The sequence below is a fragment of the Filicampus tigris genome, chromosome 8 (genome assembly GCF_054856515.1).
Source record: "Filicampus tigris isolate MCC_2025a chromosome 8, RoL_Ftig_1.0, whole genome shotgun sequence".
Taxonomy (NCBI): domain Eukaryota; kingdom Metazoa; phylum Chordata; class Actinopteri; order Syngnathiformes; family Syngnathidae; genus Filicampus; species Filicampus tigris.
In genome coordinates, this window is record NC_141224.1 from 1,649,915 (window position 1) to 1,675,289 (window position 25,375).

At 42.8% G+C, this 25,375-nt stretch overlaps 1 protein-coding gene and 1 non-coding gene across 6 annotated transcripts in view; both read left to right on the top strand.

Moving 5' to 3' along the window:
* The first annotated feature begins 59 nt into the window (after window positions 1-59).
* trnap-agg (transfer RNA proline (anticodon AGG)) lies at window positions 60-131 on the top strand. Its single transcript has one exon. It is a non-coding gene; the product is annotated as a tRNA-Pro (tRNA).
* Window positions 132-468: 337 nt separating this feature from the next.
* The window catches only part of bbs9 (Bardet-Biedl syndrome 9), a 101,647-nt gene continuing 76,740 nt past the window's right edge, over window positions 469-25,375 (top strand). For 3 of the 5 annotated variants that reach the window (XM_086039405.1, XM_086039407.1, XM_086039406.1), the window contains exons 1-14: window positions 470-806; window positions 2,735-2,846; window positions 2,930-3,086; window positions 6,930-6,994; window positions 7,084-7,197; window positions 9,581-9,755; window positions 13,132-13,216; window positions 14,156-14,339; window positions 15,457-15,586; window positions 18,046-18,227; window positions 18,872-18,948; window positions 19,497-19,550; window positions 19,631-19,733; window positions 24,070-24,174. In XM_086039405.1, coding sequence (XP_085895531.1) covers window positions 2,735-2,846; window positions 2,930-3,086; window positions 6,930-6,994; window positions 7,084-7,197; window positions 9,581-9,755; window positions 13,132-13,216; window positions 14,156-14,339; window positions 15,457-15,586; window positions 18,046-18,227; window positions 18,872-18,948; window positions 19,497-19,550; window positions 19,631-19,733; window positions 24,070-24,174 — 1,543 coding nt within the window. In that variant the 5' untranslated portion in view covers window positions 470-806. Of the gene's footprint in view, window positions 807-2,734; window positions 2,847-2,929; window positions 3,087-6,929; window positions 6,995-7,083; window positions 7,198-9,580; window positions 9,756-13,131; window positions 13,217-14,155; window positions 14,340-15,456; window positions 15,587-18,045; window positions 18,228-18,871; window positions 18,949-19,496; window positions 19,551-19,630; window positions 19,734-24,069; window positions 24,175-25,375 lie in introns of all 5 variants that reach the window. The other 2 variants (XM_086039404.1, XM_086039403.1) reach the window with 1 other exon arrangement.

Sequence of the window (25,375 nt, forward strand, 5' to 3'; positions counted from 1 at the left end):
TTTGACGTGGCAGGGATGGCTAAGTCTGGAAATAGGACAACATTCTATAGTCACCGCATGGCTCGTTGGTCTAGGGGTATGATTCTCGCTTAGGGTGCGAGAGGTCCCGGGTTCAAATCCCGGACGAGCCCGTCTTTTTGACTTAGTTTTGCAAATTTGAATGCATGATCACTTAAAGCACATTGATCTCACTCTGTCTCACCATTATGATTAGCATTATTTACAGCTATAAGACCACACAACATAGCATCTGGGGCATATACAATAATTTATTTATTGTTACGTTTTTGTTGAATATACTTAGATCGTAAGTGGCCTCAATAAATCCCTTACTATCTATAATATTGAGTAAGCTATGACCCTGAAACAGTCAAAAGACTCCATTTCCCATTATGCACATGTCTTTCGCGCAAGCGCACAACTTGCCCTTGCCTCTTGCCCATTGAGCTGCTCGAGCTACCAGTGACACTTTTTGGGGGGATTTATTTAATTTATTGTGCATTGAAGTCCTTACCTTTGATAATATGTCATTCATTTAAATGTATGATTTCTAAAAGGAGTAAGAAATCGTTCCTAAATTAATATAACATGGTCTCCTCGCATGCCACCGGGAGTTCGAATATCAAAGAACTACATTTCCCACGTGGAATTTCTCGTTCGCGCATGAGCACCACAGCCACGCTCGCTCCAGTTTGAGCGTCAGTGCCATGACAACAAGACGATGGCTTCAAGAGGGGAAATGTGATTTTTCCCATAGCGAGAAGTAATAAACCTGCGGGCTCGTCGGACGCGTCAGTGAAGAAAAGGTAAGACACCCACCCCTCTCGCTGGGTGCTAGGTCACTCGCGTGGCTAGCTAATTAGCTGGCCTAGCTAAAGTGAATGCGTTAGCCGCGAGCTAATTCATTTGTGAACGCGCCTTGATGAGTAAGCGCGTAAGCCTCGAAATTTACTTGTCGTGACTTATTTTAGTGGTCAAAGGAGGACAATTAAACATGAACTGTGTTTAAATCCTCACGCCTATGAGAATACCTTAAATATGAGGCAGGAATCTGTGCTAACACTTCAGAGTTTGAGCGAAATATGATGGGAAAGGAATATACGAGACTATAAATTATTGAGTTGTGTTTAATGGCCATAAAAAACCCGTGAATCAACTTTTTTGCCCGTTTAAGGCATTGTAATTTAAACATGGCATCATTTTGAAGCATGGTAAGATATTACAGTATTTCATTAATCACGATTTGATATCATGAAACATGATTTCAAGGTGTATCAATTTGTAAAATGAGTGCCACGTGGTAATTTTCCACTTTGCTGGATTATCTGCCTGTTCCACCTGCTCAGTCATCACTAATGCTGCATTCGAGGAAATTGGGACGTCGGACATTTCCGATTTCCGACTAGGAAAAGTGTAATTTACAAGATTATAAACATACATTTATCTGTCTTCGTGTATCATGACAGTTTAATTATTTGACATTACTTCACGTAACACAACGTCTACGTGAAGATAGGCCGTTACCTCCATAAAGGAAGTTATTTGGTGGGATGAATGAAATGCTTTGAAGATAAGATACTCTTTTATTTGTATCAATAAAATTGATTAGGAAAAAGGTTTGCTGGAGGTCAAAATGTTTAGTGATGAACCAGAACAACAAACAATTGATCGGAATCAGCCATCTGTGTTAACTACTTTAGGCTCAAATGCTTTGAGGTTGTAACTGGGACAATATGAGTGGGATGTACGGCTTCCCATCTTCCTCGAATGTAGCATAAGACAGGAGCAAAGCTGCTTGTGCTGGTCACATGACTAGTCATGCTGCTCTCCCATTGGCTGCCGGTGATAGTGGACACTTTTTGAGTGACACTTGAATATAATTGACTGATTTGTGTTGATTAATCTGCCGGCCTGAATTAGCTCTTTCAAATCGGCTGATTTAAAAAAAAAATAAAAATAAATAAATAAATAAAATAAAAACAAATCTTTACACAATAAACGCATTACCGCATAAGACACGATGCCATTCAAACATTCCCCCTTCCAAAATATAGTTGGCATAAATACTAAAAGACAAGTATTCAAAAAAAGTAATATCTTCTGCCTGTAAATAACATCTTTACTGTCATCAGCATTAAGGCACCAAAAAAGAAGTTATTTTTTTCATTATGTTTTTCAAATTAAACCTATGTATGTATGTATTTATGAATGTAGGTTCTAAAAACATAACTTAACATGTAAAGACCCGTTTTTGGCTGTTTTGTGTACATGCCTTGGCCACTTGGGGGCAGCATAATAGACAGAACCACACGAAGAAAACTTTTTAAAAGGCACTGAATCCATGAATTAAAAAAAGGCCTTAATTGCTATTAAAATGTCTTAAATCAAGCTTCTTCAAGTCTCTATATTTTTTAACACGTGAAGGAGGATTTTATTCTTGTAAATAGTCTCAAACCTCAACATAAATTAACATTCTTAAGAAAATAATTTGCCGAATGACTCTTATGGTAATGTCAAGCAATCACGATTTTAGTCGGGACTTTCAATAGCAGATGCATGTTATTTTTGGACTCAAACACTTTTGAGCAACATAGGACATTGGGAACATTGGGAAGTTGTTCTTAAATTTTATTCCAAATGCAATTTTAAACTATTTTCCCAGATGTCCTCCCCTTTTGAAACCTACTTGTGACAAAAATTTGACCTTCTTTTGTCGCCTTCTCTGTCCAATCAGATGTCCCTGTTCAAGGCGCGGGATTGGTGGTCGGCAGCCCTCGGCGAAGGCGAGGAATTTGACCAGGGGTGCATGTGCGTTGGCGATGTGGACAACAGCGCTACAGGACACGGTAACGTGATAAAACTAATGTACATTTCAGGTCGTAGTCACATCCATCACATCAATAGTTTCTCGCGTGGTATTCTTGTGCAGACAAGGTGGTAGTGGGAAGCTACATGGGCATGCTGCGGATCTTCTCACCTCACCCCGCCAAAGCCACCCAGGTGGGCCAAGGCGCGGCCGAGGCGCAGCTCCTGGAGGTCCACCTCCAGAACGCCATCATCCAGGTGGAGCTGGGGAATTTCGTCTCGTGAGTAGATTTGGTTCTTACACAGAGGCAAAAGAAAGTGTATTGATGGCATGCCGGGCTGAATAATTCATCAAATTGAAATCGACATGGATAAGGTAATAGAGCAAATTTGGAAAAAAATAAAACAAAACCCTGCTTCATATTGGTCGGTAAGCATGATTTATTATATAGGTATATATTCTATTTGTTTTTATAGTGTCAAAATAAATTTAGTGCTTGAGTGAATGTCCGCAATTCGATTATTTTTCACAATTGTTCAGTCCTGTAGCATGCTGCTTGTGAATAGAATTAGACTGATATGTTTTTTTCAGGGCCGATTTAAAAATAAATAAATAAATAAATAAATAAAATTCCAGCCCTTACAATTGTTGAAACGTTTTTAAGAATATGTTTATTGAACAATTTAAATATTTCTGATTTGCATAATGTTGTTTTTTCTCTGTCTGTCTGTCTGTGTGTCTCGATGCTCTTTTTTTCCTTTTTTGTTTTTTTCTCGGCAATATATATCTTTGTTGTAAACGACTAACAAAAAGTTCAGGGAGCTCCCAGGGTCATCAGCATGTCTTAAAAAGTTAAATGTAAACTTAAACAGTGTCTCCCTATATTTTTTTACAGTTTACACACAAATTTAAATAAATAGTTCCCTGGAGTTTGCATGTTCTTCCCTTGCCAGCGAGCTTTCTCCGGGTGCTCCGGTTTCCTACCACCACGTTCCAAAAACTTGCATGGTAGGTTGATTGGGCCCTCTAAATTGTCCTTAGGTGTGATTGTGAGTGTGAATGTTTGTTTGTCTCTGTGTACCCTGCCATTGGCTGGCAACCAGTTCAGGGTGTACCCCGCCTACTGCCCGAAGACAGCTGGGATAGGCTCCAGCATGCCCGCGACCCTTGTGAGGAGAAGCGGATTGGATCATGGATGGATGGATGGATAGCTCCCTGAAGTTAACACAGTTTTAAATTGATTTATTATCAGCCATTACCATTGGATTTATAAAAAAAAAAAAAGGCAGATGCCAGTCAAAATGCTGAATTGGCGCTGATAATCGGCCCGGACGATAATTGGTCAATCCCTAGCAGTGAACCTTTTAAAGAGCAGCCTCTCCAAAAAGCTTGAGCAAGCAACAAAAGTGATTTGTAGGAGCCTTCATTCATGAGACTACAGCAACATTTAGCAACTTAATCCCACTCCAATTAGCTTCAGCCTGATTTCCCTCTCACGAGCACACAAATGAGGATTACGCTGGGCGATTTGAGCAGTAGTAGCATGAGCCAAGCTAAATCCACTGCAGTAGCTTTTCTGAGAGCTGAAGGTTGGTTCATTTTGGCCACACCTGCGGTGGTTTTTGTGGCAAAATCACTGAATTAATCATGTCACCGTGGCTCCAATTACTATTGTTTTATAAATCCTGTACAGTGCAGTTCAGATGTATTTCACTTTGATGTGACCTTTTGTCGTGAACATGGAACACCAATGGACAAAAAAGACACTTTGTAGAAAGACTCAGATGATCTCATTAAAATGTGTTATTTCGTGTCTGTTAAAATAGAAAATAAAATAAAAAACTGTGCATTTAACCTGAAAATTTGTTGACTACATTTTTAGTCTAGAATTAGTTATGATTATATTATGATATCAAATAATTGTTAGATTAATTTAATTCATGTACACATAACACAATTAAATGTATTTTATCAGAAAAATCTTTTTACCTCATCAATAAATGAACTGATATTCCTATTATAATTATTTTTCATTCATCCCATTAAATAATTTCATTGATTTTATTTAAAAGATTAAAAAAAGTAACATTTACATTCACCGTACATTTAAAGCAACGCTGTGTCATGTCAGTTTCTGTTGATTATGGCGGTGCCATGTGGACAAAAGCGGTAACGCTTTGACAAAAATCAATCACATTTCCCATGCGTGCCAGCGCGTAGTGTCGTGAAATACTGAGCCGTCCTTGTAGCGAAAGGAGGAAGTGGGTATGCCGTGAAGCAATTACAGACATTTGTATTTTTTTGTGTGCCAGGGTATAGCCCACCCTCCTCAAAATTGCTTTGTGCCAGTAAAAACGATACAGACCCCCTCAGGGCATGAAGTCCCATTCAACTACTGCATTGTAAGTCCATGTTTCATCAAAAGAGTTGTGAAAAAATGTTATTAAGGTCAGTTTTCTTGCACAGTGCTGCTTTAACCTATTTTCATGTTTATCTTTTTGTTGTGTTAAATAGATGAATTTGTTACACTTAAATTATAAATAATGCCAGTAAAAATGAGTTAAAATTGTATTATTGTTGTGAACTGTTGTCCTTTATAATTACATTTTAAATTGTTTTAATTTATTTTTTAAAGCGTTTTCACTTCATCTTCATTTTTTTTCTGCCTCATCTTCAACTGACCTGACCCCTTCGTCGATTTTAAAATGTGGCCTCTGAGCACAAAAGTTTGCTTTTCAACCTTTCAGGCAGATGGCGCTGTCCCACTTTAGTCTCCTTTAACTAGTTGGCAGAAATGAAACTTAAGCTTTCTCGTGGAAAAAAGTTTAAGAAATCTCCACGGCGTGGCCTCCTTACTTCCTTTCGTTCCTTCCTTCCTTTCTTCCTTCCCGCAGCGTCGGATCGATGTTTGCTTTAAGCTGCGGTTTGCCTGCGCAGAATTCCTCCCGGGAATCCGGCGGGCAATCGGGAGGCGAGGCTGGCGAGTATAAATACTGGCGGGCTGACCGAGAGAGATTTTTTTTGCTATCCCAGGATGAAAGAACACTTGTGGGACGGGTTTCCCCTTCCGCCGCGGTTGCCCCTTTCTGAAGACTGCGTTTTGTTCTAGCAGGACAAAAATCAACAAATCTTGTCAGTGGAGAGGTAGCGTCAGGCCTTCATGAGTTCAATGTTCAACTTGGAGAACCAAAACTATTCTTATCTGCAAGGTACGAGGACAACGCTTTGCCGGGAATAGCGTAAATCCACAAGTAGTTGACCTCCCCCCATTTAGGGTTACGCTTGAAAATATATCGAAAGTACTACTTTTGTTCAAGCGAAGCTCCTCAACTCATTTCAACGTAGCTTCTTGGCAGCGAGATGTCACAAGATAGTGGTAAAAGACTGCTTTTCTCTAAATGAAGCCCCTAAACTTCAACAAAGCTCCAGGTTGATGTTTGCAGAGCACTATTATTTTAATGAAGCTCCTAAATTCACCTCAACGTAGTTCTCTAGTTCTTTCTGAGATGCCACAAGACGATGCAGTCCTTAAAATGCTAAACATGGACTTGATGAGACCTTGAATCATCTTGACGCTGTTGTTTAGAATCATTACCGTTCTTGTCGTGACATGCAGCGGCAAAGCACACCTTTTGTCTCAATGAAGCTCCCTGACTCACTTTAGCATAGTTCCTTGGGGCCAAGATGCCACAAGACTGTGGCAAAGCAATATGTTTCTCTGAATGGAGCTCCACAACTCATGCCAGCATAGTTTCTTGGACCAAGATGGTACAAGACGATGACAAAGGACAACCCCGTGTAAATGAAAATCCTCAACCCTCTTCAACGTAGTTTCTCATCACAGAGATGTCATAAGATGGCGGCAAGAATAACCGTGGTCAGAAGGGAGTTCCTCAGATCACCTCAACATGGTTCCGCTGCACCTAGATGCTCGCTGCAAGATGGCGACAAAGCAATATTCTGTCTAAATCAAGCTCCTCAACTCACTTAAACACAGATCCCCTGCATCAAATGCCACAAGATATGACATGGCACTACCTTTGTCTAAGTTTGATAAAAGCTAAGTTGACTAAAAATCAACAATGTGGTTGCTCTGATGATGATGGTGATGTTTTTTTTCCAGGTGTTCAGATCTTCTCCACCTGGCTGTCCTTCACCCCAGGAAGCTGTCCGTCTTCTCCGTTCTGGGTAACTTCCTCCACCTACAGTATGTGTCACTTCCGTTTTAAGTGGCGTTTTGTTGACGTCTGCGTGTGTGTGTGTGTGTGTGTGTTCAGGCACGGCGGGCAACGTGGAGCACGGTGACCAGTACCAGATCAAACTGGTCTACGAGCACAACCTGCAGAGGACCGCCTGCAACATGACATATGGAACCTTTGGAGGGGTCACGGGTAATGCTCTCACACACGCACTGGAATGATGCTGTTTCATGCTCTGGGCATTTGGAAAAAACAAGTCGGGGACAGCCCTGCCACAATCCAAGACAAACACACAAGCACATACACACTCACACGCTTGCTGCTGTCTCATTTTCTGGGCCTTTTTGGAAGAAACAAGTCGGGGACAGCCCTCCACTTGTCAAGCCAAGAAAATCACACGCACACACGCGGGGGAATCCCCTTTAAAGTGCAGAAAATTCCAAATAAAGGCTGCTTTGTCGAGACAGGCACGTGCGTAATTGAGTGAATGTGTGTGTGTGTGCGATTGAATATGCCAGACTGTGGCCTGGCGTGATGGACTCCTCATTCACTCCCTGTTTACACGAGAGCCTTTCGCACCGCAGGAACTTTATTCCGAACTTCAAGAACTTTGGACGAACTTTGCACGTGTTTGTACTGAACTCTAAATTTAGTTCCTGGGAATTATTTCAGGTTGAATGAAGACCCTGCTAGGGGGAGATTGTAAGCAAATGTTGGTGTGTGCGTGCCTTAGTTATTGTGTGTGTCTGTGAGTCTGCACACACGCAACCATGTGTGATGAGTGTCTGTATGATGTGAAACATGCACTTGTACACACGATTACACGTGCACACTTCCTAATGATCCTTTGCACGGCTATTATTTTCCACCACTAGAGGTCAGTGCTTGCCACCACATTGCTACAGTTCTGCTGTCCTTTTTTGTTAGCTGGTGAGAACAAAACCTTTTACACCAGGTCCCACCTAAAAAAATAAATACTCTAAATATGTCTATTTAATATTATTGTAGGCCACTGCTGCTTGGATGAAAACTTGAACTTCTATTATGATTAAATCTAAATATATTTGCACAAAAAAGTCTAATTCAAATTTTGAACATTTCAAATCAACCGATTCATGCAACTGTATTGATCTTGTAAAGGTTCAACACAAGTGAAATGCACCACACTTTTGAGAGTCACTGTATTAGAATGAATGCAATGCTGTTTTGTTTGGGAAATCCTTTCACCGCCCTCCCTTCACCTGACAAGTCAGAGTTCATCTGCAAGGAGCCATTAGTCTCTTTTTTTTTTTTTTTTTCATCGTGCACACACGCATAGAAACTTTTCTGCTGGTGCTTTAACTTGACCTTGAAGCAAAAACCGCATCAGCGCCGCGTCGTCCCATCTATTTTAAAACTGAGGTTATTATCTTTTATTGGGGTGTAATAAGTCAGCTTGTAGTGGACGTGAGGGATTGAATAACGTCGCCTAAAGCTAATAAACCAAAATAGCAAGCACTATAGTAGCTGACTTTTATACTTGAGCATTGTGCGCCGTGCACTCGAGGCACACACCACTCTCTGTTTCGCACACAGCGGTTTCGTCTTGGCTTTTATTTCCGTTGTTCATGGAACCTTTCGGGCCTGCTGGTTAGCAAGTCTGCCCCACTGCTCTGAGGTTTCGGGTTCGAATCTGAGTTGCGGTCTGGCCTTTGCATTTTCTCCCCGAATTTGCCCCCAAACCGGGCTTGTTTGCTTCATTGAAGACTCTAAAGTGTCCATCAGTGTGAATGTGAGTGTGAAATACAGGTTTTTTTGTCTGTATATTTCTGTGTGTCTAATAGTCTGAGCGCATGTGACTGTCTAAGTCCATCTGTGTGCGTCCTTGTAATTGTATTATTGGTCACTGTGGAACATGCTCATCACTCCCACATGCACACGCACACACACGTGTTTACACAGAGGAGGTGTGTAGGAGTGTGTGTGGCTTTTCTTTCCAAATCTCTGCTGATGGATGGTTTGTGTGTGCATGAGCGTGAGCACGTGCGCGAGTGTGCATGCACTGTAGGTGGCTGTATCCCTGACCTCGACTTGACGGCAGTGAGTTTTAATAGCGCATTGAGGCCTAATTATAGTCCTCCGGTCACATCGCCGCTTTATGATGCTGTGCATGTGTGTGTGTGTGTGCGTGCATGTGCTAAGGTGTTAATGGAGATATCAGACTGAGTTGGAGTGAGAAACACGCCTCACTCCGCATAGCGCCACCACTGCTGAAATGAAACGGGAGCAACATGTTTATTGCGTGCGTGAGGTTAAAGAAGCCACAAAAATTGTTAGCGATTAAATGGTGGAGTCTGAGGTACCCTAATGATGCAAGCGATGGTGGCCCAGAGACGCTATTATTGCCAAAACAAAACATGTACCACTGATACTTTCACATACTCCTAATCGGGGATTCATCCAAATGTGCTCTAATCGATAGCAGGTATCCTACACAGATGGCTGATGTAAATTCAGAATCTCCTCTAACGTTTAAAAACAGTGGTATGAAAATAATAGCCTAAGCCCCGTCCTCTTTCTTCCCTCCCGTTGTCAGGTCACCACTCGCTGTGCATCCAGTCCATGGACGGCATGCTGATGTTCTTTGAGCAGGACAGCTACTCCTTCGGAAGGTTCCTGCCGGGCTTCCTGCTTCCCGGCCCGCTGGCCTACAACTCGCGGACAGATAGCTTCCTCACCGTGTCCTCGGCCCGCCAGCTGGAGAGCTACAAGTAAGTTTCGCTGGCTCCAGGTCCAGCGTCGACACAAAAGCCCCGCGAGTGCCAAAGAAAATGTGACAAACCGCAGAAATGTGCCCGGGAACTCTCTGGGTTGCCGTTTTGAAAGCGTGCAAGGTGCGTGTTGTCACACATGCAGAGTGGAGAGTGTGTGTGTGTCTGTCTATGTTGGCCGGCACTATCTGGCCTCGTGTAAAGTTTAAGCAAACATTTTTGTGTTGTTGCACTCTCAATGAAAGATGATCTCGCTGGAAACACCACACACACATGCAAATGCATCTCAGCTCTGGTGCCAACACTCACACACAAGGTCTTGTTCAGGAGTGCTTGAAAGGCTCATCAAGTTGTGCACAGGTGGAAACCTCAAGGCATGATCAGCTTGCCAAGTCTGAGCAAGAGAAGACAGGGGCACATCTAGTCAAACAAGTATTGACACTCACATTGACACTTTCAAGCCTTTAAGATTTCAGGCAGTGCCCGCCAAAAGTATTGGAACGGCAAGTCCAGTTCCTTTATTTTTGTCGTACCCTGAAGACATTTGGGTCTCGGATCAAAAGATGAATGTGAGACAAAAGTGCAGAATTGCAGATTTTATTTCACGCTGTGTGCATCGAACAACTCAGGACAGACCACCTTTCGTTTGAAGCGACACGCTTTTCACGCAAGTAAAAGTATTGGAACGGTTAAATGACCTTCAAATGAATAACATTGAATATTTGGTGTCGTGATCCTTACTTGCAATAACTGCATCGCGCCTGCGACCCGCTGACTTCACCAGACTGTTGCTTTCTTCATTCAAAAGGCTTTTCCGGGCCTTTACTGCAGCCTCTATCAGTTCTTGTTCCTCCCTTCAGTCTCCTCTTCAGGAGGTCAAAGGCATGCTCCATCGGGTTAAGGTCCGGTGATTGACTCGGCCAGTCGAAGAACTTCAACTATTTGCCCGGGATGAAGTCCATTGTTGTGTTGGCAGTTTGTTTTCGGTCATTATCTTATAGCAAGATTTAGTTTGGATGCATTTTTCTCTCAATTGCCAGACAAAACAGTTTTGTAGACTTCAGAATTCACTCAGCCGCGACCATTTCACCATCACCAGCATTTCAAAGTCGCAGGCTTGATGCCGTAATTGCAAGTTAGGGCTATGCCACCAAATATTAAATGTTACTCACTTTATTCTTTTGCTCATGTGAAACTTGGGTGGCTGCAAACAACAGGTACTCTGTCTTGAGTCGTTTTAACACATCTAGACCATGAAATGAAAGCTGTCAAAATCTTGCATGGCGCTCCAGACGGATTGCAACTGATGACCAGTTTATGCATCTGCCGCTTTAGAAGAACGACCCCATTCGTGATCACTTATTCGCCGATCCTTTTCGCTGATGGTTTTGTAAGCAATTCCAGCCTGGTGCAATCTTGCCCCTGAAAACCTCTGACAGCTCTAAGTTCTTGCCAATTGTGGTGTTGAGATTTGGAAGGGGAAAAAATTGATTCCTAGAACAGGTGTGCTTTATTCACATGACCAGTTGAGCCCAGAGGTACTGGTAATGGGTTGATTGTGCACAGCTGTGCACCAAATGGAAACATCCAGACAGTGGAATGCAAATTTCTCTTGCAGCGGACACTTGTTTCACTCAATAAAATGCACTACATTTATTTGATGGTTTTTTTTTATTTTTTTAAGTGTTTTGTAACTGGTATTATGTTAATTACCAACAAACAACCACAAACATTAGACTGTTAATTTCTTTAAGTGGGCAGCCTTACAAATTCAGCAGAGGAACAAGTCATCATTTCTGTTGCGGCCATGCCAAACGAGAACAAGCGTGACAAAATGGATGGTTGCTGGATTTTATAATATTGCAGTAGCACTTAACAACTCCATTACACTGTGCATACTAAATACTTTTATCCCACTCCACATCTATCTGAGGCAAACGATTCCCGTCGGTCGTTTCCAGGAAGCGCGCTCAGTCCACATCTGCGAGTGCTGCTCCGGCTCCCCTCGCTTATCCACTTGGGCTTCACGCATAACGTTCAACAGCCCCGACGTTGGCGCTAATAGAGCGGGACACCCCAGGACCACATAAAATGTGTGGGCCGGGTGTCGGTCGAACCTGGCGGAGACCATTTGCAGCTGTTGAGTAATAAAAATACTTTCAGGTGGCGAAACAAAGAAAAGATACAGTGAATGATCCCATAGGAAATAATGTAAATCGAATTCATATGTTCCAGGGTCCAACTGTCGCTGTCAATCCCCCGCCCCTCTCCTTTTTTTTTTTTTTTTTTTTAACGTAATAGAACAGGCAAAGTTTTAAGCAATATTTTCATATTCTTAATCTTTTCTACAAGTTTACAAAGTTCGTAGTAAAAATAAGAAATGAAAGTGCCGACTGGGCATGCCCAGGATGCAAGTCTCTTCACATTAAGACCAAACACAGACGACTTAGTCCAAGTATATTTTCTCCTCCATGTTCTGTACAACATAGAGGTACAGCCGTGACCGGTGGTCTGTCTGTCTACCCATCTAGTTCTATCTACCCATTATTTGCCTTATTCTGTATATCTGTTTTGTTTTATCTGTAATAGTGTCATCCATCCCTCATCCATCCACTTCTATTTCTATTAGGGCTGCGCGATTGTAAAAACAAGCGATATGGGCATTAACTGTAGTGATAACGATATTTTTGCGATATTTAACATGTACCTAAAGAAATGGCATTTTTACGATCTAATGAAAAAAGTATATTGTTTTTTTCATGCGGCAAAATAAGTAAACTCAATGTGTTCTTAGCTAATTGTAATTCCCCTCAATAATGTCCAACTATTGGGTGGCAATGCGCATTTTAGTCTGCATCTGACTGGTCAAATTCAGATAAAAGCATACAATTCCGTAACAAACGTATTGGATGTCTTTGCGATACGCATATTGCATGTGCCAATATCGCAATATCGATATTTTTCGGATATATTGTGCAGCCCTAATGTGTAGTTGATCTATTGTTATGCCACCTATCAGTTATTCTGTAGCTACCTGCCTATCTCTCAAGTTCTAGCCATCTAAAGTGAAGTCAAATTTATTTATATAGCCGTTAATCACAGTCTAGTGGTCTAGCTCTTTCCATCACTGTCTCTCTTGGGTAGCCATATTCATAATAAGGGAAATCCGATGTTTGAGGCTACTCATTGCCAACAGCCCCTCCAGTTGGGTCAGGCCGGGTCACACGGTGTTGCTCCAGCTGTGTAAGGACGACACATTCTTGTCAGGGCGCCTTAACTGCCAACTTCTCCCTGGAATGTTCCACGGACCCAAGTCGCCAACATCAATGCGTTTCAGGTAACATTCACGGCGTTTAACATCCGCTCTGCTCCTCAGGTACGAAACTCTGGCCGTGGCCACGGAGGCTGAAAGCCGCCAGGACCCCGACCAGCCCCTCAAGACCGGTGGCAAGAGGCTGACTGTGAGTCCTCACCTCGCCGACCCCCACCGTGATGTCACTTGTTCCTGTGTCGACCATTAGCGCTCGTTAACGCTAACAAGCCCAATTTGCAAGAATAAACTCATTGACACGACTCGTTCAACACTTCTGGCGTCATTTTAGTTGTACTTGGCATGGAGGCTCTTACTTGCACTCGGCTGCCCTCCCGTTAGCATCCATGGAAAGCCTTGTGTAGCATGCGGGTAACCATGACAACCGACACGGATTGAAAGCACCACATAAGGAGTACGGCGGAGTTTACGTGACAGGTACAAATGTAAACATGCCGCGAAAGGGTTCACAAAGAGTTGAATGTGAGTTATTTGTGGCCAATGAGTGGATACATGGATGAATAGACTGAGGGCATGGCAATAGTGCATAAAAGGACTGGTGGGTGAGTGGATGAATAGACTGACTGTAGCGTGATGGATGAGAAGATAACTGGGATGGTTGATTGAACTAATAGCTGCGTTGGTTAAAGTGCAACATTGGTGGAAGAATGCACTGGTGGGTGTATTTCAGAATGAAATGGTGAATGGATGAGTCGATGACTGGACTAATGAGTGGATAAACTTTTTTTTTTTGTGGAAGAATGGATTGGTGGATGTGTCAGTGAATTGGCAGATGGGTAAATGGACTGGTAGATGAATCGGTGGATGGGTGAATGAGTGTGTGGATATAATGGATGATTTCACAAAGGCAAGTCAGGTGTATTTACCGGTGTATATAGGCAGTGTATACGAGGTACTTCAATGTCCTTCACATTACTTAAATTTAAATATTCAAAAAGCAATAAAGAACTGAAAAGTACCTTACTAGATGTCCTAAACGAGCATACTGTGCAAGAGCAAGATTTTGGAACACCGGAGTTTAAAAATGCTTGAAGAGTTGACCGGAAGTTATTTTGATTTTTCCCCACAGCCCGACTGGTCGTTGGTTCTGGGCGAGCAGGCCCTGGACATCTCTGTGCCCTCCTTGTCCCACTCGTCGTCCTCCATCTTTGTCCTGGGCGAGCGTAACCTCTACTGCCTGCGTGACAACGGGCAGATCTATTTCATGAAGAAGTTGGAGTTCAACCCCAGCTGCTTCCTGCCGTACGCCTCGCGTGAGTCAAACGCTCGCGGGCAGCACGAGTGGCTGAACAGATAGACTGATGGATGAGGTGGTGAGCAGATGGATGGGTGGACAAATGAAACGATGAGAAATAGAGGAACGTGTGGGTGAGTGCATAATGGAGTCGTAGATGAAAGACTTGTGAGTGGATGGACTGATGCGAGTGGGTGAATGATTGATTTGTGACAAAAGTATTGGTTTTTAAATGATGCATTTGCTCGACTTGGTTCAATTCTCATGTAAATTCTAAAACGGATGCTCAGATAAAAGCAGGTGTGTGTGTTTGCGTTTTCGAGCCACCAACACACATACGCACAACCACACGCACTCTGTCATTTTGACCCCCCTCCTCGCTGACCGCCATATTTGACCCGCTGGGGTGTTTGTTTTGCGTGTGGCCGTCACCTCAGATCTCTCCTGGTGGTAGCTGCACCGCTCCTGGGATGGGCACACGTGCGTACTGTATGCGTGTGTGGGTGTGTGTGTGTGTGTGTGTGTGTGTGTGTATCTATCTACAGAATGCAAGTCTAGTATTTATAGCTCATGTTTCAAGGGAAAGTATATGTGTATTCATATGTATTTCTGCCTGTTTAAAGCGCAGCCACTTGCTGAAATGTTCTGATGTCATCACTTGGGTTATTTCTCCACTTTGTGGCTGCAAAGTTAATCACGTGTCTTTTCACCTCTTTTCCAGCCCTAAAAATAAAGCTCTTTTTGATATTATACAAGCTGGGTGGCGGAAGCAAAGCCTGCACACACACAGAACATTCGTACACACACACACCCACACACACACACACGCACACACACTCCCCAACACACACACACAAGGTTTTTCCCATTTTTTTCATTTTGGCTTTTCCATACATTGTACTCAAAAACTTTTTTCCCCTTTCTGTGGTCATGTAGCACCAAATTAGCTCCATTTTAATGAAAAGACACAAGCTTTACAGTTGGTATTCCAACAAGAAATAGCCACAAAGTGACCTTTACACGTAATATCTGACATTCTCCCCTTCCCCTTTAGAAAAAAAAAATACTAATAAAAAGCACTTTTACGATGATCAGAACTTGCCATAATGCATATTTTCTTCTTCTTTTCCGCTTAGTGACCGATGGCACCACCAACCTGTTGCTCGGCAACCACACCAACATGCTGCTGGTGTACCAGGACGTCACGCTCAAGTGGGCTGCCCAGCTCGCTTTCGTGCCCGTGGCGCTCCGTGTCGCCAACTTCCCGTGAGTGTGACGCCCGTGTGTGGCGACAAACACACACGCACATACACACACGCTCATACACGTGCTGGAATCGTTGTCTTTTATTAGCTTCCCGACTAGTAAATTGCCTTTATGGGGCCCTCAGCATGCCGGAAATCTCACTAACATTTGCAAATGCATGTATCCTGGAGAAAATGTATTTATTTTGGGGGTCTCAAACGTGAGCCCCCATAACTCACTCGGTAGCGCCCCCTGGAAAGCTATGGGAAAAATTAAGCAGCAAGATGGCCGTTTTGTTTTTTTGGTCGCCATTTTGAGTGAATGCCAGGACTCGTACTTCGGACCAAGAGAAGTTGCCCAAATAAGACAAATGCTAGTCACCAAACTGTGTGGCACTATCATATGACATCGTTGAAAATCACAGCATCCTTGACGCATGTTTTGAACAAGTCAGGTCCAAATGAAACTCGTTTCCGTCGCCTCAATGAACTGACCTTCTCCATCGTCCCCACATGTGGTCTCAGTCGGGTTCTTTGGTGTCTTCTCTCACGTTCAACATCAACAGTGGTGGGTGGGCACATCCCACTTTGGGCAAAGTATTTTTGTGTGGGTGTCTGTGCACGGGTGTCTGTGCGACTCTTTGTTTTTAGTGTGAGAGTGTGTTTCCGTCACAGTCGGTCGCGTGCGTGAGTGTGTTTCCGCGGCAGTTAAAGTGGACGTTTTAATGCTGGCGATTTCCACCCAAGCAGGTGTGGAGCCTCGACCTGAACTCCGCCACCCTACTGCCTCGCGCACGTGTGTGTGTACGTAGATGTGTGCGTGTGTGTTACCGCTTCACTGGCCTGGAAGTACGACACATCTGCAACCAGTTAACACGCACTCACTCACGCTGTTAAAACACATTATTGCATCACTCAGCATTTCCTGCTTCTCTCTTTTCCCATTTTTGTTCTGTCAGGAAATCTTTACATACATTTGATGTATTGTCCATAAGAAAAAAAATGAGGAAGTGGGACACAGAAATAGAAAAATTGAGAATAACATTCTGGTGTTGTATTCCAAATCAAAACATGAAAGTAATTTATCAAATGAGTTATTTCTTGACATAAAGTCAGAAAAGGTGACTATTGGGCTGGTCAACATTCACTGCATAAACTACGAAATGCTTTCCTGTTAATTACTGGACACATATTTAGTTGTATTAGCCAGATTCTGAGAACTGCTTCACATCTGTGTTGCGGAGAGTCACCTGTCAAATGCTATTGGAGCCCCGGACCTATATACAGTACATGTGTTGAACTCTAAATGACCATTACAAATGGTTTCTGTGGGCCATTAAAGGGTATTAAATGCACTTTGCAAAACTTAAGGCCTTAAACGGCATTAAATACAATGTGCAGCAGCATTAATTAAATGAAAACACCATTGATAGGCTGCTGTTTAGCAGTTAGCACCAAGCGAAGTTGTTACAGCTCTCAAAGGGGTCTGCATGGGCTCTCCCAGACCCCTTTGAGCGCTAAGAGCCCAGTATATGCCCACCTTGTCACTTAGAGTCTAGACATGAGACATATATTTTTTTTTTTTATTCAAATAACTTAATATTTACAGTTTTGTATTAATTAACATGAGTATGAATAACTTGAAAAATATACATATTTTATTCTACATTTACAACAAATGTAAAATGTGCAATAAATTTGCCATTAATCGTAAGTTAACCTTGGAAATCATGCGATTGATCATGATTGACAATTTTAATCGACCGACAGCCACATACATGCATGAATATGTGTGTGCGCGTGTATATGCGGTAGGACATGGGCATTCAATTACCGTAGTTTTGAGTTGCATACAAATCGGCAGTAAAAAACCGCATTTAAAAGCAATGAATTAGATTTGCTGATACCTGCAGAAACCCTGTTGCAGCAATAAAATGACAACACAAAAACTTAACGATGTTGAACATCGCGAGAACAGCTTCAAATCTGTGTTGGATGGAGTCCACTAACTTCTGGAACTTATCAACCGCCCCAAGACCTTTAGACTGTTTATGGTCAAATTGTCAGTGAAAGCCTTACAATCATCAATTTGTACTTGGTTGTCCAAGCACTTTCTGACAAGTGGCGGTTTACTGCAGTCCTGGGCTGAGCTGCTATTTGTAAAGTGCTTTGAGTACCCAAGGTATCCATCCATCCATCCATTATCGATACCGCGTATCCTGACAAGGGTCGCGGGGCGTGCTGGAGCCTATCCCAGGTGTCGCTGGGCAGTAGGCGGGGGACACCCTGAATTGGTTGCCAAAAGCGCTATATAAGTGACTGCCCATTTTATCTCACGGCCATCAGCCTACATCCCACAATTCCTCTGCATTCTTCTTCTCTCACCTCGTCCTGACCATCATGGTACACAGACGTGAATCACGTTTCAATTCATTTTGGCTGCACTTCTTACATTTTGTGCATTTTATTGTGTGCTTTCAGAGATCTGAAGGGCGCCGTGGTGAGCCTGAGCTGTGACGGCCACCTGCTGTGCTCCTACATGGGCACCGACCCGTCCTTCTTCTCCACGCCCAAGGTGGACGCCCGCGAGGTGGACTACGAGCAGGCCGACGCCGAGATGAAGAAGCTGCACAAGTTCATCAGGGACGCCAGTAGGACTCAGGGTAGGAGGAAGGCTGGCGGATTCAATAAGGCCCTTCTTCATGGTTGCCTTGCTGACTACAGTAGTACCTCAGTTTATACTGTCAGCATCAGAAAAACTTTATTAACTCCGCGGGCAATGTTTAAATGAGACATGAGGTTGTTTCTGTTTATGTTGAACAGTTCCCACTTTTCTTAATTTTGTCAAAATACCCAAAGGATCAAGACTTCAACCAATATATTATATACAGTGATCCCCGCCTGCGCTATAGAGAGACCTTGTATAATTTTTGAAATTGTTTTACCCCTTCTACAAGCTTTTAACACATTTATACACAGCAATTCCACTTGCACAATTCTCAAAAAAGGAAGCAAAGTTCAGTGTAAACCTGACAACGAACAAAAGCCTTCATCAAGAACAAATGAAAAGTCAACTAGCTTAATGCTACATGTCATGCGAAAGGTCATGGGCGGGCTAACGGAAATGAGCATAAATGTTACGGTACTTCTAAAACTTAAAACAACTGTTTGTAAAAATCAGTGGTATAGCGGAGGAATACTTCATTTCCCTTTTTTCTCCATGTCCAGTGTTGGATGTGATGAGTTTGTGTACCTGATGAAGTGTCTACTGGAGTTAATTAGCATGAAGATAAAACTTGTGTTTCAGACATTCTGCCTAAAGGCGAAAATGAGGAGGACTTGACGGTGACGTCGTGCGTGGCTCCTGACATGGACATCCCGTCGGTGCGGTCACCCATCCACGCACGCACATACACATATACACTATACATGTTTGAAAATAACTACTGAAAATGTGCAAAGACAGAGAACAATTTAGTCCTCATTGTGACCATCCAGGCAGCCCGTGATGCTCTTTGTGAGGTACGGCCCCGGCAGCCCGTGATGCTCTTTGAAGTCCGGCATAAATCGCATCAGCCGTTAATCCGGTGCAATTGCGAGGTGCGGTGAGCTAGCCGCTGCCCTCGTCTGCAGTGAGAGCACGCGTCTCACAGAGAAAGACCAAAGAGCAAAGATGGGAGGCCAAAAAACAAAACAAAAGTACAAATTGAGTGAAAAAAAAAAACACCAATTTTTTCACTCAATTTCACAAATTGAGTGAAAAAAAAACAAATAGTCATAGTCAATTGCCAATTACCCTCCTGGTTGTCTTTTGACTCGCTAGTGTGACAAGGTCTCAATATTAACAAACTGTATTACAAAAACGGGAGGGGTTTACTCAATTTAGTGAGATACTGTACAAATGCACTCATTTGTTTTGTCTGCTTGCCCAGCGAGCTCTGACCCAAGACATGGACGGCTTTCCTGTCCCTTCGGTGACCGTAAAGGTGAATTCGGAATCACTCTTGAATGAGGTTTTCTTGCAGTTCTTCATCCTAGTTCACGTCCACCTCCCAAATGTCCGCAGGTGACAGTGAAGGCCAGCAAGGCGTTGGCCTCATCCAAGCTGACCGTTGGCGTTCAGCCTCCGCTTGCCGTCACCCAGGACCAGTTTGTCCTCGAACCTTTAGGTCAGTCTGCGTGTGTGCGCCACTGTGTTTTTATGCGTGTGTGCGCGTGTGCGTGTTTCCATGGACAACATGTTGGACAACACGTCTTCTGGCTGCGGCTGAGCTCTAACAGTCATGACGAATTGTCTGCAGATTGTTCTTATCCTTTGGGTGCACAAACCTGTACTCTTGTGTATGCGTACATGTGAAAGTACTTGTGTTTCACTTTAGACAATAAAAGGATGAAGAAAAAAAAAATCAATTGGCTTCAAGCAGCTGCAATAATGGGAACGCTTCCATCATTCCCATCCACAGAGGTTCCTCATTTCATTGTTTTCAAAAAGTGCAGCATAGATTGATAGATCAAAAGATTCATCCCGTAAGGGAATTGAAATAGTCACAGCAGCAATATTTAAACAACCAGTGTGGGAGTTGAGAGTCAAACTAAAAAAACATGTGAAACTAATTTGGCTCCCACAACCCACAAAGTCAAAACGAATACAGAGCAGCATTGAGGATAAATTTAAAGAAATTGAACTCTAAACTAAGCAAGAAAAAAAAAAAAATCCTCTCCTTCATCACACTCTCTCTCCACATATTATTTCCAAACGGGATCATTATCCAATATCCATCCATCCATTATCTGAGCCACTTTATCCTTTTGCGGAGGGTTTACGGGTGTGCTGGAGCCTATATAAAAAGTCTTAAATTGGATCTTAACTGTCCTTCAAAACGATGCCTGATCCTTATAGGTGAAGTCAACCCCCAAATTTTCTTGACAAGAATATGTTCTATGCAGGCCCACGAGTCAAAACATGGCATTCTGATTAATATATTTCCTGTGGAATATGAGTTAAGCTGCAAAACCCACCCGTTTGTAGACATGTCACGGGGGCGGCCTTTTTGTCACTTCCGTTGACTGAAAATGACATCACAGTTGCTCAGGGCTCAGATAACGACCAATCAGGCCTCAGCTTCAAAAAAACAGGTGAGCCGTGATTGGTCGTTACCTCAGCAACTGTGATGTCATTTTCAGTCGACAGAAGTGACAACATTTGCTGCTAACTCATATTCCACAATCAATGCCATGATTAGACTAGTTAAGGCGCATAGAATATATTATTGCAAAGAAACCTTTGGGGTTGACTCCGCTTTAAATCTGCTGTTTACAGGTCTCAAAAATGTGACCAACACAATTTTGTATTTATATCTCCATCCATCACACTAGTAGAACGACTGTTTTACTTGTCCTGTTTTTTTCCACTACCAGTGCCATTTTTGGCCTACTAGTCTGACCTTGGATTTATGGGAAGTCGTTTGAGCATTTACTTGACAACCCATATCGCGACTGACAAGCTCCAATAGTGTTGGTGTGTTGTGTACTTCTGGTTCTGGTTTTACGGCTTCAAGTATGAAGCTATTTTCTGCTGGAACCAATTTTTGTGACAAGACAAACGAAAGCACTAAAACATTCACAGCTGCGGTGCTTTGATGGGACTGTAACACAAGTCGCTACTTTGTACTTTGTTGGCGTCTGGCTGCTATCAGCTACTTAGCTTAGTGCTGCTACTGTCACTGCGTGTCTCCCGTACACGCAATCACTTACTGTATATTGTTTGGATGGAGTGAGGTAGCGCCTTCTGACTTTTTATTGTTGTTTCACTTTTTTATTCGTCTCAGATGGCGACTCGATTTGCGGCTCACCGCGCGCGCGCACACACTGCCTCCTTTGTTTTCCCTCGTCTCCGTGTCGGTTCTCGCTTGTTGAATTTCCCTCTTCTCCTTCCCATTACTCTCTTTCGTCGTTGTCATCCTTTTTCCCTTGCCATGGTCGTTGATTGTCATGTTCATGCACACGTCTCAAGTCGGGATTCAGGAAGGAAGTGGTGTTTTCGTTTAGGCTCAGAGTTCAGAGGTGAGATTGTGTGAGCAGAATGCTCAGTGCAAGGATCAAAGGTTAGCGTTTAACAGCGCACTGCTTGGGCAACAAGCTTATTAAGGGCCTTCGTGACATGGCTTGGTTTCCACAAGTTGCCAGGTCAATTGCCGTTTTGACGTTTTTTTTCCTAGAAAAAGTCTTTTTTTTTTTCTTTTTTAATAATTCAGCCCCTGGTGCCACTTTCAATTATTCTCATGACATTCGATGGGCACGTCTATCGCTAGTAGACCCACAAAAATGTCTCTAGAAACCAGAAAAGACACATGAAGTCTGCCATTTTGGTTTGATGTGTTAATTTTAGCATAAAGCAAATAAAACGTTTTGCGTTTACATTTTCCAAAGTCCATACTTACTTGCAACAATAAAAATCAATAGGCATGTCTTTCTCGAGATTTTGTTCCATATCCACCAAATTTGAAACATGCATCCTGACAGGTGTAGCTAACTTTCAAAGCTTTTTGCTTCGGCATTAAAATTGGGATGTGTGTGTGATCAAAGTTTGATCATTTTGAGGTCTTGCCATGAAAAAGAAGTTGTGATGTGAGGGCCTGTTTTTTTTTTCTTCCTATTTTGCTGGGAGACGTCACGTGCTTTCCACTGGTTCGTTTCAACTTGCTACCACACCTTCCTTGCCCTTTCCCTAGGTTGCAACATAGATGTATTTAGTCATTTTTAACCTGCCTAAAATTAACTTTACACACACTTGCACACACACGAAGTTGCCACTCATCACCTCTTCCCTCTCTTGACAAGAATCTGCAGCCCTCTTGAACTTTCACCTTCACCAAACAACCAGGAGTCACTTTAAACTTAAACCCACAAGCACATAACCCAGGGTTATAATACATTTCTTTGAAACACTAAAATTATGCAAGTTCCTTTTGGACCAAACAACATTTATAAAATGAGTTATTAGCAAATAAAAGAAGGTGCAAATGTATGATTTCCTTGTGTAAACAAACATTGTGTGTTGGATATAAATGCATATTGATAATAGTTTTTTACGATTATGCCAATTTGGTAGTCGTGAAGTGTAATAATTGTAAATGTATTTCGATTAATTGCGCAGCCCTATGGTGGAGTCTTGCGCACAGACTTGCTACTACCAATCTCACCATCATCAAGCAGCGAGAAAATCATGAGCCAGACATGTTTAGGACATAAAGTATGAGACAAGCTACGAGGATGTGATTGAAATGCGCGTGGGCTTGTGCGTGGCTACCATGGAGATGGCGCTCGCTGCAGTCAATTGTGTCTGGCCCTTGTCGGTTTCTGAAAGAAAACCTTTATGTTTTGATGAGTTTTACATAGGAGCAACATTGAACGCTGCCCATGTGTCTCTATTCGTGTCTGAATGGCGCCTACGGGCCTTTGCCCTTGAACTTGTCATTATAAAAACAACATAAATGTGCTCGAGGAATTGGTTTTAGGGTGTTGAAGAACGTCAGAGTGGCCTTGCATCTTGCCGTTCCTCGGCCTTAGGTAAACCAGAAGACAGGAATGTGGCAAGGAAAAAGTCTGTAATGATCATGTGACACAAGGTTAAGCAAACGGAGGCGAGGAGGACACAATTTTGGAGGTCAAGGAGGCGAGGTGCTCTCCGGTGGCCACCTTTTGTGTGGAGTTTGTTTATACTCTTGTCGGCGTAAATGGCTTAATGGTCCTGAGAGCCCAGCCGCCGGACCACACGGACCTCCGGGTCACACGGACCGCCACCTGACCTGTCCAGATGTGGCCCCGGTAGATGATGGGGAAGTGAAGCGGGCTGAGATTCCGAGAGAGAGAGGGAGAAGGATTACTGTGTGTCTCTTTGAGTGTTTGTTGCTCCTAATGGGCCTGGGAACACTTAAAGCACTTAAGCCCGTCCGAGCCGTTTGACCCGCGGGGCGCCGAGGTTAAAAGCCTCACGCTGAAAGACGGAATGCCAGGCGGGCAGCGAGGAGGTCCGTGCACCTAAAAGGATGAAGCCGGAGAAGAGAGTGGAACTGTGGAAACCTCAGCAGTGACGCTTAATCGCGTTTTCTTACGACTCCAAAACAGTCCCCCAAAAGTCCACTTTCCTCAAGTTGTGTTTGCGCAGGTTAAGTGAAAGCAGAGCAGGAATGTCACTGAGGAATCCCAATTCCTTGATGTGTGTGTTTTTTCCGCACACGTTTTGCTTCTATTTATTATTTGCACGTGCGCAAGAAGCATGTCGACACACACATGTTGCGGTATTCATCTTGGCGCAAAGCACTACGACTTCACCTCAGACAAATTGTTACCATTTTAAAAAAAGGAGGTGGTGAGGGTTGAGTGAAAGGGAGCTGATCCTTTGAAAAGCCTTAAAATTGACACCCATCATAAATCATGTCACATTTAAAGAGAAATATTGACGTTTTTTTGTTAACATTACTGTGTTGTTGTTTTCTCCCTCAGGAGTTGGCTCGTCCACCGCCGTTGTCTTTTCAGCGTTCCTCAATGGCCGCTATCCACCGGCCGACCTGAGCGGGGATCTCACCCTGTCCTACAGCTCGCCCACAGGTAACAAAATGCTCCGTCCTCCAAGATGCTTTGTATACCATACCTTGTGCTAATCCAAGGTTTTTTTTCTGTTTTTTTTTTTTGGTGGTGCTTTTATGGCAGTGGAAAAGCGCATAAAACCATCAAAACGTGTTTAAAATATTCCAAATGTTCTAAATAAAGCATCTTACTCAATTAGAAACAGAGATTGTAAGCAGTCCGACTCCGATCCGGATCTGGATCCAGATTCCTTTTTCTATGGGACTAGACCTGTTCACTCTTTCAGTGCCAGCCGTTTAAAAAAGAAAAAAAAAACCTGGGTACCTGCAGATTTAGAGCATTGTGACTGATCTTTCAAGGCTCACAAAATATTGTGTTTTATAAAAACAGAAACTGAAAAATGAAACATTAGACTCTTTTATTTCATCACAAAAAATGTTTCTTTCTACCTTATTCTGTTTTTTGTTATGTTTTCCTGCACAACAGCACTTTTGTGCTAATAATTTTTGCTCTTGGGATGCCTCAATCATCTGAGCAGTCCTTTTCTTCTATAAAATGGCAACAATGAAAATGTGCTTTTGTTGGCAAAATAATGTATTTACAAAAAAACGCACTAGTGTAAGAATTTTACATTTGACAAACTTTAAAAACTATTTCCACACTATTTAGTAGTGGAAGTATTTAGTTGTGTGTGTGCATGCATTCATGCATGCCATGCATGTGTGTGTATATGTACTTACAATACATCATCTCTTCTACTTGTAACTGTGTTGGTCACTTCCAGTACATCACGCGCAAATATTTTTTTTCCTGGTCATGTGTGGCCTCTTTCACGTTTTGAAGAATTGGTGAAGATGTAACAACAAAGTATGTGCGTTGCCAGCTTAGTTCGAACAACGTCCCTTGCAGTCGTTCTCTTTCCCGGCAACGCTGCTGGAAGATACGACTTTTCCCTTACTGCCAAGAAACAGAAGCAGCCTTTATTCCAAAATGTCACAGACTTCATTATTGCTCCAAATAGTCCAAATAATCTCCCTCAAAAGGTAGTTTATATAAAAAAAAAAAAAAGGAGGTATTGTTGGTGTTGGCAGCAGTGTGCTTTCACGACCGAACAGTTTTCCTCTGCCCTAAATCCATTTCACGTCTGGGAATGCTTCAACATGGCTTTATTGTGTGGCTAAAAATAGAAGTCAAGTGGTCTGTAGGGTTTTGTGTGCTGCTG